This window comes from Oryctolagus cuniculus, chromosome 17 (genome assembly GCF_964237555.1).
Source record: "Oryctolagus cuniculus chromosome 17, mOryCun1.1, whole genome shotgun sequence".
In the NCBI taxonomy this organism is placed as follows: Eukaryota; Metazoa; Chordata; class Mammalia; order Lagomorpha; family Leporidae; genus Oryctolagus; species Oryctolagus cuniculus.
The window spans coordinates 5,637,282-5,653,436 of NC_091448.1; the positions used below are offsets into that span (position 1 = coordinate 5,637,282).

Genomic DNA, 16,155 nt, shown 5'->3' on the forward strand with positions numbered 1-16,155 from the left:
CACTCTTTCGGGGAGAAAGGGGACTCTTCCTCAAACAGCTATGGAATCCACCTGCTCTGACTTGGGAGGAGCAAATCCAAGCAAAACAGCAAGCTCTGAGCTCACGGGCTGGTTTCAGGGAGACAAAGATCCACCCCTGCTGGAGAGGGAACAGCGTGAGACGGGCCTGGGGCTCTGGACTCCCTCCAGGGCAGCGTCCTCCAGGACCCCCGCCAAGGAGGGGATGGGCCCCAGTGGGCCCTGCTACTCTCGATCTGCCTGGCCCCCAGGTAAAGCGAGGAGTCCAGAGGTCTCCTGAGAAGGGGCGCTCCCCCTGCCTGCTTTCTGGACACAGTGGGCCACAGCCTGGCCTCCCTCCAGCTCTCTGACAAAGCACGGGGAAAGTTCTAGACCCTGTTCCTCTTTGTCTTCTCTCCTGCTGGGCAGTGCTGGCGGGGACTGCAGCTGCCCAGCAGACCTTGAGCTCTGCTGAAGTGCTGTAACACAGTTCCAGCCTGCTCCCCACCAAACCAGGCAGCATAGAGGGTCCCGCTGGAGAAGGAAGACAGGAGAGCCTGAAGGGCTGGCGTGACGGCCACAGCACAAGCAGCACAGCGCACGCCAGGAGTGACCCCGGTTACCTCTGCCCCAGGTGACGGTGGGAAGGCATGCTGAAGGAGGCACGCCAGCCAGCGTCACTGACTCAGCCAGGGCGCGGTCCCTCCCTCCTGCCTCCAGACCCAGACCTGCACAAAGGGGTAGTGTCCATGGGGCCCAGGAGGGCCAGCAGTGGCCAGGGCAACACAAAGGCAGTGTTTACCTGCTGTTCCCTCCTTCCCAGAACCGGGAGGTGCTGGAGGAGGGAATGCCGTGCCCTGTGGGTACAGTGAGCCCCACCTGGACGGGCTGCTCAGGGCCTGCTCACTATCACCCTCTAGGAACAAAGGGCTTCTGTTCGGTTTTGGCTCCTACGCTACAGTGAGACCGAGTCACCAAATGTTAAGATTTGGGCACCTTTCTCCTCACTCCACCGGCCGGCTCCCAGGGCCTCCATGTAAAACGCTGGCAGACCCACTGGGGTCTTCCCGCTCCCTGGCTGGGAGGTGACTGGGCTTCCTCTGTTAATTCGCAAGGGTGACAAGGGTACCACGCACCAGGTGACACATCTCAGAAAGTAGAACAGGGCTGCCCCAAGCACACCGGGGTCCAGGCTGGCCAGTTACGGAGGCCTTGGAATGGACGCACATGCAGCTCAGGGGAGCGGGTTTCAGTGGAGACGGGGACACACTGATGGCAGCGCTGAGTTCTCCTGACCGATCCTGGAGGTTCTTTCAAGAGATAAAGAAACGAACCTTGAGACCACGGAGCCGCTGCCTGTGCTGGGCGCCAGGGTTAAGAGTTAATTGGGGTTAATGGCGACCCAGCGTGAGTCCCTCCCTGAACAGAACGCACTTTCATGGCGTCCTTGAAGTACAGTGAACGGTGCTCAAGGTTCTATTTTTATTTCTCAAGTAGCTGTGAATGCTCTGCTTTGGGAATTCATTTTCCCAACTCGAGTTACAGCATCTGGGGACTCATCCACGGGAGGAGGCGAGTTCTGGGGCAGTTTGGGGCAACGTAGGGGTCACAGGCTACGAGTCACATGGGTAGGAGGGGCTGTGTCCTGATGAGAGCTACTGAGCTCCTAAAGCACATTTACATGGACACAGAAGGTATCCAATGGATGCTGGCCCTGGCCATCTGTCCCCAGTGAGCATCAGCACACCCGTCCTCCCAGCACCCCAGGCCGGGGAGCACAGCCCAGCTGAAGCCAGGTCCAAACGGTTCTCATCAGGCCGCGGTTGTCCCGGCCCAAGTTCCACCATGGCCTAACACTCTTTAGGGGAGCGCTGAGTTCTTTCCACCCAAATATGAAACATTAGTCACCACGCAGAAGGGGCCTGCCAGGGAAGGCAGCAGGTGCCGGAAACACGTCACCAAATGCAGCGAGCTGCCGTCCGGGTTTATTAGCCAAAGCTCTTGGAGGGGAGCATCCGCCCCCCAGAGCCGTGTGAGTGCTGCACCAAGGACACTGCTTTCACGGGACACTGGGGAAGGGGCTTTCAGGAAACAGCTGCCCCAGGCAGGAGACGAGCAGTGACCCCCATCCTGCCTGGGAGGGGCCGACCCAGAGGATGGGAAGGAGTCCAGCCATGGGGCTACAGACACCAGCCCAGCAGCGACAGCACCGTGGACGTGGTGCACCGTAATGAGCACACACGGAGGCTGGGGGCCTCTGGCAGGGACTCAGTCACTCGGAGTTGTGACTGATGTCTGTCCTACACCTGCCGGAAGGCACAGCACAGAGCAAGTCAGCAGGTCTCATGGTCCTGGTGCCACCTCACGCCTCCCCCGCCCAACATCCCTCATGAGACGGTACCTGGGAGGTGCTTACTGTACAAACTGAAAGACTCCAGGGATGACCAAAGATAAACCCGGCATGGATGCCTGCATTATTCTCAAGAAGTGTCTGTTCCCTGTGTTGGAAGGCAACTCTCAATCTTGCGAGTGTCTCACCACAGCCTTGGCCAGGCCGAGCCACGGAGGCCTGCTCAGAAGAGGTGGGTAGACACCTGTGGCTCTCATCAAGAGCAAGTCTGCCTTCCAAGGAGGAGGCCACCTGAGCCCAACGGTAAGGATCCCAGCAGTGGGCTCCAAGCAGCCAGCGGACTACAGAAGCCAGGAAAGGAAGCAGCACACAGCGGCTCGACAAGCAGGAGCCGGTCAGGAAGAAGGGCTTGGCCCCCGCCTGGTTAACTGAGAGGGGGACCCCGCGGGCATCTGCTCGGCCCACTCAAGATAGACACCGGTGGCCCGTGAATGCACAGGGCCCGAACGAGATAGTGGGAAGATGGTACTTGACTCTGACACCAGGGAGCCTGGAAGGATGACTTCCGGGGGAAACCAAGGGAGACGCTGGCCCATGACCCGAGCAGCACCCGCACGTCGTCAGCAACTCTAGCGGCCCTAAGCCCAGAGCGCCACGCCCAGAATGCAAATGTCTGTGGTCTGGGGAGGGGTCCCTTGTGGAAGGAACAGCCAAGAGCCCCCCACACAAGAGCTGAGAGAGCAAGCACTCCTGGGCAGCCAGAGGGGCCATGGCAGCTGCAAGGCCTGCTGCCTGGCACAAGTCCCCTGGGCTGGGAGGGGACAGCAGGCAGCACAGCCCAGGGCCACCGGGTTATGGGCCAATGACTCCTGAGATCCTGGGACACGGAGTCTGCCTCCCCCAGGACTGGGCCCTGTCAGCGGGAGAAAAGCAGAGGCCCCTGGGAGGCGGTTCCTGTCCTGCTCTCATCAGCCCCCAGACGCTCACCTAAGCGCTGCCTCAGAGCACCTGACGGCTGCGGAGCTCCGCACGTCACAGCCCTGCTTCTCTTTTCTGCAGGGAACTGTACACTGACAGTTAACTGACTCAGTTAACCAGGCGGGGGCCAAGGACGAACCCACATAATCCCGTCCAGAACCCCCTCCCCAGCGCCCCGTGCTCCACACAGGCGAGATGCCGTCTCAGAACTGAGGCTGGTCACCGATCATTACGGGGCTCTGAGAGGCAAAAGCAGAGCATACCCCTCCCTAACCCCGACAGCAAAGAAAGGTCCGGAAACCGATCGCTCTTGTCTGACCAGCACAGGGACACGCACTGGGAGCCTGGCGGGGAGGCCACTGTCGCTATGCACAGGAGGGCTCTTGCGGTCTGGGCAGATGGCCTGACCGCACGGCTGGGAAACTGTCCACACAGAGTGTCCACCCCAGATGCACGTGGCGGCCCTAGCAGCTTTCAGAGTTGGGAAAGGTCTCACTCTCCTGGCACAGGTGAAGTTCCCAACTGTCCGAGCCGCCAGGTGGGAGTGCTGTTGGCAGGGAGGAAGCCGGCCCCAGGACACTCTCCCCTACCCCAGCCCTCTGGACGCTCAGCCTGCGGCTCAAGCCCTGCAGTCCTGGGAGGTGCAGGGACAGGGGAGTGCCGGGGCAGGCAGTCCCCTCTAGGCCTAGTCCCTTCTTAAACCTTGCATCCTGTGAACTGGTTACTGTCTCTGCCTTGGAAAAGACGTCGAGAGGGATTAAGTAATCTAAAGTCTCACAACTACTCAGGTGAGGAAGGGGGAGGAGAGCCCAGGTCACCCAAAGCCAAAGCCCGCTCCCTCCTCTAATTATGTCCTTTGGAAGGGCTGCTGGCCTCCGGGTGGGAGGGGGCTGTGCTGGCCCTGGCAGGGCTGCTGTTTCTGTCACCGTCTCATTGGAGGACAAGCCTGTGTGGTCTCTGTCTCAGCCGAGAAGCCAGATGGTAGCTGGTGGTGGGCAGGCTTCCAAGTATTTGATGCCAGAGCTGCAACCCGTGTGGTTTGGGGGAAAAGATAAATACTGTGGAAACCCACACCGTCACTCACCGAATGATAAGCCCCCAGGGTTTACAGAGGACACTCCAGCTCCTCCCAGGTGTGACAGAGGAGATGGCATCCAGCACCCGCGTGTCCAGGTGGAAGGCGGAGAGGCCTGGTCTTGGGCTGGAGAGGGACAGAGGGGGTGCGTGTGAGGCTGTGGGACATGGGGGGGCAGGGCTGGGGGCTCTGCCTGGAGCAGCGGACGGCTGAGAAGCAGGCACCGCTTCTAACAGGTTCCTGCTCGCCACGCAGGTGCAGAGGGGCTGGCCTGGAGAGTTCAGGACCCGAGCGAAGACAGCTTCTCACTGCTGCCCTGCATCCAGCACCCAGACTGGGGTGCTCTCACCCTTGCTGAGAGCAGCCAAGACTAGATGATGAGCTGCACCTCTGGGAAGGGAGGGCCTAGGGGCCGGTGTTGTGGCATAGCCGGTAAAGCCACCACCTGCAGTGCCGGCACCCCATACAGGCAGGGGTTTGAGACCCGGCTGCTCCACTTCTGATCCAGCTCTCTGCTGTGGCCTGGGAAAGCAGTAGAAGATGGCCCAAGTCCTTGGGCCCCTGCACCCATGTGGGAGACCCGGAAGAAGCTCCTGGCTCTGGATAGGTGCAGTTCTGGCCATTGTGGCCAACTGGGGAGTGAACCACCAGATGGAAGACTCCTCTCTCTCTCTGCCTCTCCTTCTCTCCCTGTGTAACTCTTTCAAATAAATAATAAATAAATCTTTAAAAGAAAAAAAAGGAGGGGGGAGGGCCTAGCTGCATCCACCAAGCAGGCCTGGGAGCCGGGGGAGGGATCTGTGCCAGTGTCTGGCTGTGTGTCCAACGGTGGCAACTGAGGGATTATAAAATCCAATTAATGCCATGGCAGGGATGGGGCTGGGGGAGGAGATGTGGCCAGAGGAGGGGCCCCGGGCTCAGTGTGGAACGAGGGGGCGCTTGTTGGACTGCAGAGCAAGGCTGAGGCTCCCCAAGGACCCAGAGCTGTGGCGGTGCCTGGTGGCCCTGGAGGACACAGACCCACGAGGGTGGGCAGTGGTGGAAGAGAAGGCTCCAGAAGATGGCCAGGACCGGCCCAGCAAAGAGTCTAGACACGGCCTCCTCCGAGTTTTAGGCAGATTTACCTACAGCCAGTCTGGAAAGACTGAGATTAAGACAATCCTCATGACCCTGACGCTGGCTGGCAGAAGGCCTGGGCTAACGCGGGCTGCAACATGGAGTCCCTACTCTGAGAAGGGCACCCTCCCAGCACCAAGGCCGTCCTGGTGTCAGGGGACCCTGCACAGGGCCCTCTCTGTTCTAACCTGACGAGGTTCATAGAGGACCTCGACCATTTGAGCTATGAGTATGGGCGGGGAAGAGCAGTGGCGCCGTTCATTCCTAGGGACAGATGAGCAACGGCGTCATCCCCGACCCCCCCGGGAGCCTGCGGGACAGGGCGAGGGGCTGGCGTGTGCAGGACTAGGCAGGCTCTGGAGAAACACCGAAGACAAGAAGAGAACGAGGACTGAGGAGGGAGGCAGGGCTCCGCACAAGGGGGGTGGAACCTGCCCACTCCAGAAGACAGCAGCTGCCCGCCTCTTCCCAGCTCTGCTGGCGGAGGAGCGACGGCAAGACCAGAACTCCAGGACAGGCCCGTGGTTCACAGGCTCTCACTGCTTAGCTCCTGGTACTGCGCCACAAACCACCTTGTCTCGTTTACTTCTGCTGGATGTTGGGGAAGGGAGAGGGGCTGGGAACGCGACCTCGCACATGACAAAGCTGGGGCACGTCTGCTTGGCCACAGGCGGCCGGGGTCAGGGAGACACTGCAGGGGCCAGAACAGAGGTCAGCTCGTCCCAGGAATGAAAGGACTTGAAAGGAGTGAGTGAGTGGCAGAGGCGTGGGGGCCCACTGGGCCATCGACCCCACCCCTCGCCAACCTCACATCACAAGCGCTCACACCCCAACCACCCGATGCTGCCTGGGAGGCGCCGGCTCAGGTGCTCAGTGGTGGCGATGCAGGCGCCCCGCAGCTCACCTCTAGGCACCGGCTGGAATCCCACTGCTCTTCGAGTCTGCAATCTGGCCCTCAACCCCTGCCCCAGGACCACCACGGGGAGGCAGCGCCTCACCCTCTGTGGCTCCACTGCCTGGAATCTGCCGAGGCTCCCCAGGGGTTGCAAGGTGATCACTGGAGATGCTCTCGGCGTCCCCGCCTCCTCATTCCACACGGAACAGGAAGGGCGACGGGGATGGTGGTGGGAAGGCTCTGCGCTGGGGGCAGGGAAGGAGGGAGGGAAGTCAGGTGCCTGGAGCGTGGGAGCACGCAGGCCGAGCTGGCTCCACCCCTCCCCTGCTGCCGTCTGACCTCCAAATAGCTGGGAACTGAGTAACCTTGGAGGCAGGGAAAGAGGGGAGGCGCTGCATCAGGCAGGCTGGTTAATGAACTCCCTGGCTGCTGGTCAGCAAGGGATGTCCTCCATGGGGGGCTGGTGGGCTGAGGAGTCTGCAGCCCCTAATGAGCAGCTTCAGAGGAAGCCAAGAGACCACCTGCTAGGGACAGGGAGGTACCCGGTAGCCTCAGGAGCAAGGTGGCCACTGGCAAAGGGTACTGTAGAGCCCCTTTCCTTGAGGATGCCCACCCTGGAGACAGCCTGGCCCCCACCTGTTGGGAGCACATTAGGCCTCAGGGCCAGGATGTCACCTGTGGCACCAGGCTGCAGACCTGTGGACAGCCTGGGAAGGCACAGGCAGTCCCTGACTGTGCCCACAGCGGTGCCCTGGGAAGCTGGGAGACCAGGTGCTGCCAAGACCCGCCCCCTGGGCAGGATTCTCGGAGGGAGGAGCATACAGAATCACCCTCAGCACTGTGTGAAAATGCAGATTTCAGGGCTCTGCAGCTATAGACCCTGCCGCCTGAGGGCTGGCGTGGGGCCCAGGCAGCCTCATGCTGGTGGGACCAGACTTTGAGGACCAACTGAGGCCCCTGCTCCTGATGCAGACATCACCCTCTGCAGGGGTCTTCCAGCGACGGTCAGCACCCAGTGTCAAACCCTGGGCCCACGTTCTCTTCCCATCGGGGCTTGCAAGGAATGTCTCAATTCATGGCTGAAGGAAGTTCCGGCCACATCAAGCTAAACCTGTCCTGTATAGCCTGTGCCCTTCCTGCTAGAGCCACACTCGTGGCCCCTGCCCTGCGACACTACCTGCTCTCTGCTCATCCACGACACCCTGAGATCACGTTAATCAACCAGATGCCAGCATTAATATGCACCTGCCTAGTCAGCTCTGCGAAGCTCCCATGATACCCACACCCCACATCTCCCTGCAGGCTGACAGCCTCTGGGGTCTCGGGGGCAGGTGCACGGAGAATGTGCACACTCATAGCATTCTGGAGCCAGCTTGGGCAGGGCCAGTGCTGCTGGCTGGGACACCGTGACCTGGGGAAGCAGGGTTATTACTTTAGAGTGAGTGCTCTATCTAATTAAACAATTACTGCCAGGGCCCTGGGGCAGTTTAAAGACACCAGCCTCTGCTTATAAACATGCAGCCCTAACAGAGCGTGCATGGCTCAGGGTGTCGCTCAGCCCCACAAAACGGCAGGGCCACCAAGTGCTGCAGACCAGCCAGTGGGATGGAAGCAGCGACACGGAGTGGGGGAAGGAAGGCAGTTTGGCACACGCGGTGTCAGGCTGGTGAGCACAAACTATTTTGAGCACATTTCATACTTTTCTAAAATGATGGAGAGGCTGGGGGGTTCTGCAGGATTTTTTTTCCCTTCACAATGAAGCAACAAAAAGGGGGGAAGGAAAGGTTCTGAAATCAACAACCAGGGCATTTCCTTAAAGACTATCAGTCGTTTTTAGCTCTCTGCCCAGAAACGGAGGTTTTGGCGGCACAGAGGGATGCAGAGCGTGGGCTCCTAGGCTTCTGGGGTCTGCCTGGAGCCCAGCTTTCCAAGGGAAAGACTGGAATTGTCCAGGCCCAAGCTCAGGGGCTTGGGAATGGAGGCACACCAGGTCTTCGTGCCCAGTTGCATTACTCGCAAACAGGGAGGGCTCAGGCTTCAAGGCCAGGGTGTGCCTGGGATCAGTGTGAAGTGTGTTTAAAAATGGTCCTGAAAAAGCACAGTGCAGAAGGTCCCCGGCAGGGAGCAGCGCTCCCCACGGAGACCTATTTGGAAGCCTCCCAAGCAAACTGGCCGGTGCACGAGCGTGGGCTGCAGGTGCACGAGCGTGGGCTGCCGGTGCACACAACAGCTCACCAAATGTGCCCGGCTCAGGGGAACATGCAGGGCGGTGGGGGGCACTCCTGGTTACTTCTCTCGGGTGGGCTGCTGGCAACGCCCACCCCACCGCACACAGCAGGCGCTGGGCTTCCGCACCTGTGCACAAGGATACTCGGAGACCTCCTTTTACTCGAGAGCTGGGCTCCTGAAGTTCTGTTTATAAACAATTTTCTCGGTACATTGTCAATGCATCGGGGAAACCGAGTACTTACGAGAAACCTGGGGCAACTCTTTCTGCAAAGACATCACTTGGCCCCAGGCAGTGACCCCTTGCATGCCTTTTGCACATTTGGACTTGCATCGCAGAGTTCCTCTAGGGTGGGGGTTGGCAGCAGCCCATCTCGATTTACTTCCCGGGAGAGTTGGAAGTGGGGGTGGGCCAGGGGCTGAGCAGCCAGGGTCTCCCTCCTGTGCACGGAGAGGCGGGCTTGCTGTGGGGAGGTGGCATTTGCTGTGCGTGTCCCTCCCAGATGGTGGAGATGGTGCTGGAGAAAGTGGGACGTCCCAGCAGGGCCAGAGGGAGGCTCAGCTGCCAAGGGGAGAAAGGACGGTGGGGGAAGAAACCGGTCCCTGCTGCCCATCCTCTAAGCTGAAGCATCAGGCACCGGCCGTGGAGGGCGTGATGGATGGTGGGCTTAATGCCAGCCGACAGAACCTGTGTCCCCGAGAGCTCCATTAAAAATAAAACAACGCTGCAGGAGGCAGGGGCCTGGCCGAACCCCAGAGGTGTGGAGTCAGGGCAGGGGTCACAGCGTGCTCGGGGGATGTCACTCAGGGCTGCCCTGAAAGGTGAAAGACCGCTGGGACCAGGCTGGGCAGGTGCAGGGAGGACTGAATCCAGGTACCAGCAGCAGTGGGGGTGGGGGGCTTGTGGGGGCCCTGGGCAGAGGCTGCCCAGACAGGTGAGTGTCACAGTGAGTGACAGGTAACCTGAATCCATTTAGAGAGGGCGGGGGGTGGGGATGGGAAAGCTCACTGCAAACAAGAAGCCGCTCTTGGGCCGAGAAGACAGGCAGCTCCCTGGGAGGGAAAAGAAAGGAAGAAAGAAAAACACAGGCCTGCCCCGTGTTACTGATTTCCCTGAACAGAAGAGAGAAGCTGATCCTTCACAGCCAGTCACTCGCTGCTGGCAGTGAGCGCTCACTCCGCTCCGGGCACGCGGCGTCTGTCTCGGTAAGCGGCTCACATGCTTTGAGGAGCGGGGAAGAAATTCCTTCTTCCAAGACCTGATGTGCCAGGATGCAGGGGGCTCAGTGCTGGTGGGGACCAGAGGGACCCCAAGACCCAGATCCCTACCCGAGGCTCAGGATGCACTCCGTGCCCCCTGAGCCACACCCTTGATGGTGGTGGGCCCAGGACTACTCCACTCCCTGCACTGTGGGGCACGTGACTGTGACAGCCATCTTGCCACGGGCCGGTGGGCAGGAGAGAAAGGCAAACCAACCCCACTTTCTGGAAGGAGGAGCTGACGAGGGCATGCTGAGGAAAAGGAAAGCAGGTGGCCTCTGGCATTCCTGGGGAGTCCCACAGGGTCCCCCGTTACAGAGGCACGGATGTCCCAGACCCTGTGAGCAACGCCCTCCCCTTCCTCGGCACCCAGGAGCCTCCTGACTTGGTCTGCTTTGGTGCAGGGCCGAGTCCGACGGGCAGGAAAGCACGCGTTACTCAGAGAAGGGAAGTGCTGACGAGCTCACGTGTTTGCTGGGTGGCGGCTTTGGTCTCCAGACGGGACGAGCCCCGTGACCCTTCCCTGGGGACACTGCGTTTCTTGCCTCGCCCCCCGGAGGGGTCACCTTTCCCAACATCGCTTGGCCGGGACCCAGGCTCCAGACACCACACACAACCCAGGCAGCGCTCGGCTCTGTCCTGGTGGAGCTGTGCTCTCTCTGGGGGCCCCACCGGCGTAGAAAACGTGGAGGTCCCGTGAGGTCACTGCCGCTCCGCACACTTGTTGCTTCCTGTTCATTTTCCCTCCTCACTGGTCTCGGAGGCCTCTAGGCCACCTCCTGCCCCAGAAGTGGTAAGAATAAATATTCAAGTGGTGGCAGCAGTGACCCACTTAGGAGCAGATGCCACAGCCCCGGGGCACAGCGGCTGAATGAACAGAGGCCACGGCGGCGAGGGAAACATCTTGGGAAGGGGGCTCCACTGCGGCCCCTCTGGAGTGGCCAGGGAAAGTCTGCGGCACCGCCCAGGAGAGAGGGAGGCAGGCAGGACGTGCAAGCACACACCACCCACCGGACGGACGCCCGGGCCCTCTGCAGAGGTCAGGCTCTGAATCTGTGTGGCACCGGCTGCCGCCCTGTGTCAACAGGGCAAGAGCACTGGGCTGAGTCGGGAAAGGAGCCCCCGTCCGCGTCCGCTCTGTGGCCCCAGGGAAGCTGTCTCTGAGTCTGTCTGCGCCACTGTAGAATGGGATGGCGCCACGTCCCGGACCTCGTGGCTGGGAGGCCTGCACGGGAGATGTGAAAGTCACTGGTGACAGGCTGCACGCACGGCAGACAGCGCTTGGTGGGGAGGAGCTGTCAGAGCCTGGCACGGCGCTGCCGGCCGCTGCCTCGCTCCCTTCTCCAGCGCTCACAAGAAGGGTACCGTCTCCTTGAGTGGTACTGTTGGGGGAAGCCGACTGCTCTGCGAAGGGGAAGACGTACTGCTCCACTGATGTGAGCTGACGGGGCCAGTGTCGCTGCGCGGGACAGAGCTGAGACGGAATCAGAACACGAGCTTGGGGGAGGAGAGGAAACAGGGCCCGGATGGAGCCCTCCTGTGCTACCTGGAGCCCGAATCTCGGACTGAGCCGCTCCTCTGGGAAGAGAGCCTGGCAGACAGAGCTCTCCTGTCCCTACTTCTTCAGGGAGCCGTCTGCACGGTCTGGGAACGGAGCCCTTGGTGCAGGGGGTGGTGGCTCCTCTGCCAGGCAGCTGTATCTCTCCCCCCAGTCACCTGTGCCGTGGAGGTGGAGCTACAGCTCCTAAGTTCAAGCCAGGGTGACCTTGTGCTGTCCCAAGGCGGCCCACGAGGGGCCCCCCGCTCCACATGGCCAGTTGGTGGCCGGGTCTCCAGCCAGGATAAGCTCCGCTCTGCCATCTGTGCCCCTGGCTCTACGTGGCCGGCACCTGCTAGGTGACCCAGTGGCACCAGTCCACCTGTAAGTGGCCGATGCTGCTCACTCTTCCAAGTGGCCAGGAGCTTCCAGCACTCGGGAGTCCCCACTGCCCCCCAGGGTTTCCCTGTGACACTCTCTAGGAGGAAGGACACCCTGGCAAATGTGGCGAAGAAAGGCTGGGAGGCTGCAGAACGCGGAAGGGCAACAGGGCAGTGGGCAGCACCCACGGCCCCAGGGGAGAACAACGTGCTGCCCAGCACCATGGCTAGCCCGAGTCCCAGGGAGAGCAGATTTGGGCGCAACCCGACACCTTCACCGCTGGCCTCTAGCCCCTCTAGCCCTTCTGTACAGGAAGGAACGAAATGCCACAGAAGCTGAGTAGAAAGAATCCCAAATGCTCGCCAGCCTGGATTCAAGGCTGGAGCGGCCGCTGGGTCAGCCTAGAGCCCTCGTGGGGCAGCAAGTGAGTCACAGGACCCCCTCCCCACAGCACCCTGGCTTCCCCAGGAAGGAGGGAGAATCTGACTCATACGGGCTGCACCGGGCATTGCAGGATGTGGACAGGGTCTCACAAGGCGTGAGGCGGGGATGAGGAATTTTCCATTTGTTAAGGTCAAGGCTTGGGGAGGCGACTGGTGGCTGATGGTAGAGAAAGCTTTTGCGTGTGTGTGTGTGTGTGTGCGTGCGCACCCTGGAGAAGTTAACATCCCGAATAGTCTCCTCCTGTGTGTGCTTCTCAGATCACTCCCAGGGGGCTTTGGGAAAATAAACCACAACACAGACACCTGTGTCCTGGTCCCCCAGAATGGCAGGAAGAAGTGGATGCTACTGGGCCCTTGAGATGCAAGGCCAGGTATGGGCATCGTCCCTGAGACTAAGAGGTGATGTGTGCACAGGGACAGGGACGCTCCGACCATCACCCTCCAACCTGCTTGCCGTTCTGCTGAACATCTGGGGGAACCAAATGTCTGGCACCACAATCAGAAACAGGCAGTGGTGGCAGGAGGCACAGGGGAAGCCTCTAGAAGGGACGGGCAATCTTCTGAATGCCTGGGGCCGGGGGAGGATGGCCCTGCTCTCTGGGATCTGCAGTGGCCCCTCGGTGGCATGCAGCTCCCTGACCTGCGTGAGGACACAGAGGGAGGTGCCCTGCAGGTGGGACCTGGGAGGGAAAGATGCTGCTGTCCTCGCGTGAGGGCTCAGAACTCACAGGGGGAAAGCTGCACCTGCCCCCTCCCCACCAGCTGCCCTGCGCCTCCCAGCTCACCCCGGGTGCGGAGGGGCTGCCGAGTGTTGAGAGCGCCGGGACCGAGGGCCGGGGGGCTCTGCGGTTCTGTGGAGCCCTAGACCCTGGCAGGCACATGCTGAGCTGTCAGGAACTTCTGAGATGGCGCCCAGGCCTGTCTGCCTCAGCTCCCGCCAAACCAGGTAGAGGAGCACGCGTAAACCAAGAGCCTTCAGTGGGAACCAAAGCCCCCCGGTGGACTGGAGTGTGGGAACAGGGGTGGCATCGGCCCCCCCAGAGGACACGGGCCCCCGAGGGGCAGCCCCCGCTTCCTGTCTCGGGAGCCGGTGCCAGCGGTGCTAGTCACAGCTCTGAGAGAGGAGTCATCCGGGAGAGACGGGCAGTGATTAGTGCCTGTCCACCTTCCTGAAGTTGGGTCAGAGGGTCACGGAGATGCAGGGAGCGAGGCGTCTGTCACTTGAAAGCTTCGTAGGAATGAGTGAAGGGCCAATTGAACAAGGCAATCATAATGCTCTGAATAATTTACCGGGCAAATGGCAGCAGCGGACAGCCCCAGCGCTTGGGCTCTGCTTGGGGCCAGGGTGTGCCAGGCAGGGTCTGCCCGGACTGCAGCGGCCTCCCCAGCACCCACCTGAGCAGCTCTGCCCTGGAGCCTCCCGGCCGCCTGCCTCGTCACTTCCTCCTGCCCAGCCACACTACTTAGTCATCCTTTTACCACTTTCACCCAACACAGGGACTGGAATGCGAAGGGCCCAATGAGGCCTGAGCTGTGCTGCCCCACGCTGGTATGGAGACGCCATCCTGCCCCAGGGACAGACCCCTGGCTGCAACGGAACACGTAAGAGCAGAAACACACGCCGTCACGCGGCTGTTTCAGAAACAAAGAGGAAAAGAACGGGCGTCCAGGGCCCAGGCCACTTCAGTCGGTCCGTGGGGTGGGGCAGAGAAGCCAAAGGAGCCCACTCAGCGGCCCTCGAGGTTAACAAATCCGGACCCGAACTCCGAGCTGGCAGGGCCTGCGAGACCTCCGCCAGGACCGAGGCCAACCCTGAGAGGCTCTGCTCCCCCCAGATCAGTAAGTGGCCACGTGGCCAACTGTGTGTCACCTAGCACACCTAAATCTGTGTCAGGGCTGAGCGGGACCAGGAGCAGCGGAGAATATTAATAGACACTGCGAAAGTTCAAGGGAAACATTTCAGAGTCCTGCCTGCAAAGCGGGCAGAGATAAATAACGGCTCTCGTTTTGTCTCTCGCTGGCGGAGACCCTCCCCCACCCCCTCCCCTGCCATGGCACAAAGCAGGCAGAACGAGCCTAGAGATTCATTCCTTCTCCGATCACAGAACACAGCTGGCCCATCCTGCCCCAGCTGGAGACCCTGGCTATGGTCAGGGTCAGCTGTCAGGACTCGGTCTGGCCTGCCCAGCCAGCAGACCCAGCACCGACCCCCATGCTCTTGGGCTGGCCAGGAGCAAGGTCAAAACTCAGCAAGCCCGCGGGAGATGAGCTTTTGCTAAGTGCCCCGGAAACCCTGAGCCAAGTTTACAACAGTTCACAGCCCCGCAGCTGGCAGGGACCCGCATGCCAACTGCCAACCACATCGACCGTTGAGGCCTGGCTGCCTCACTCTGGGGCTAGTTTCAGTGACGCAGTCCACCGGGACACAAGGAGGTGCAGCCCCTCCTCTCTGGGGAAGGGTCTTACCAGGAAGTAAAGGCAGTTTGAACGGCCTCAGCCACCCAACGCAGGCTGGGCCGCGGACAGGAGCGGGGCTGAGGGCACTCACCAAGTAGATGCGGTAGGCGTCCCCCCGGCGCAGGGGCCCCCAGCACTGGTCGGTGTCATTGTATTTGGTGTCGGCCTCCACGCCGCAGGAGTCGTTGCCAGTGGCACTGCTGTTGGAGAGAGCAAGGGGAGAGCTGGGGGCTCAGGGCCGCCTTCCTGGCTTGGCTGGGAGGAGACAGGCGCCATCCCCTCCGCAGCTGCTTCAGCGCCGTGATGTGACCCCTCACAAAGCCCCTTTCACAGCGTCTTTCAGGGAGAACCCCACTGGCTCCTGTCGCACTGTTTCCTAATGACTCAAGAGCCCTTGGCAGGAATCCCAACTATCTTCCCAGCAGGGCAGGGCTGGGACAGTGGGGCAGAGCACGGTCAGTTGTGGACTGGCCTGGAGGCATGCTTCTACCCCGACCGCTCTGCTCCTACTGGTCAAGGAAGCCCAGCACGGGGCGGGCACTCACCAGGTCACCTGCATGAGGGAGAAGGGCACTGCCGCAGCGTAGATGGCCAGGTCCCCATACAGGTAAATGATGATGCAGAAGTAGAACAAGTTGACTCCCACTGGAAGGAACAAAGCCATCAGTCAGGGAGCCCGAGACACATGTCTGCGGCCTTTTTTTGGTGACTAAATCTCCACCCCTTCCATAGCTTTCGGTTCTCCAAGCCACCTGATTTTCCACAGGAGTAGAAAAATGACCCTCAAGTCTGTCTGCTGCCTTGTCTGGCAATGCTGTGATGGTGGCAGGAGACACGTCAGCTCGTGACTGTCACCTGACAGAGGGCTCGGTGAGCCTGGAGGTCGGGCAGGTTTTGCATCCAGGCGGGTGCATGAGGAGCGTGAGGCACGACTGGCCTGGGGGGAACCAGAGGGGCCTTCGTGCTGCGGTCAGGTAGCAGGGGAAGAGAGGAGAGGTGCCCGAGCCAGGAGTGGAACCCCAAGGTGTGTCGGGGCCAGGATCCCTACTGTGCAAGCATGGGGCTCTAAGCACAGCCTTCGATGGGAAGTCAGGCCCAGCTCTGCGAAGCTGAAACCAAGAGGGTAACGAGCACTTGATTTCCTTGGGGTGGATGCTTGGTGTAGTGGGCTAAGACTCAGCCTGCAGCACCAGCATCTATATGGTTCGAGTCCCGGCTGCTCCACTTCCGATCCAGCTCTCTGCTACGGCCTGGGAAAGCAGTAGAAGATGGCCCGTGTCCTTGGGCCCCTGCACCCGTGTGGGTGCTCCTGGCTTATGGCTTTGGATCAGCCCAGCTTCTGCCACTGCAGGCATCTGGGGGGTGAACCAGCGGATGGAGGGCCTCTCTCTCTCTCTGTAACTCTCCCTTTCAAATAAATAAATAAATCATTAAAAAAAA

General features: G+C 60.8%; 1 protein-coding gene across 3 annotated transcripts in view; it reads right to left on the reverse strand.

The window, feature by feature from the left end:
- Positions 1 to 16,155, reverse strand: part of TMEM104 (transmembrane protein 104) — a 57,598-nt gene that overhangs the window by 24,634 nt on the left and 16,809 nt on the right. For all 3 annotated transcript variants that reach the window (XM_008252132.4, XM_070060348.1, XM_070060349.1), the window contains 2 exons: positions 15,261 to 15,360; positions 14,807 to 14,915 (listed from right to left, as the gene is read on the reverse strand). In XM_008252132.4, coding sequence (XP_008250354.3) covers positions 14,807 to 14,915; positions 15,261 to 15,360 — 209 coding nt within the window. The remainder of the gene's footprint in view (positions 1 to 14,806; positions 14,916 to 15,260; positions 15,361 to 16,155) is intronic.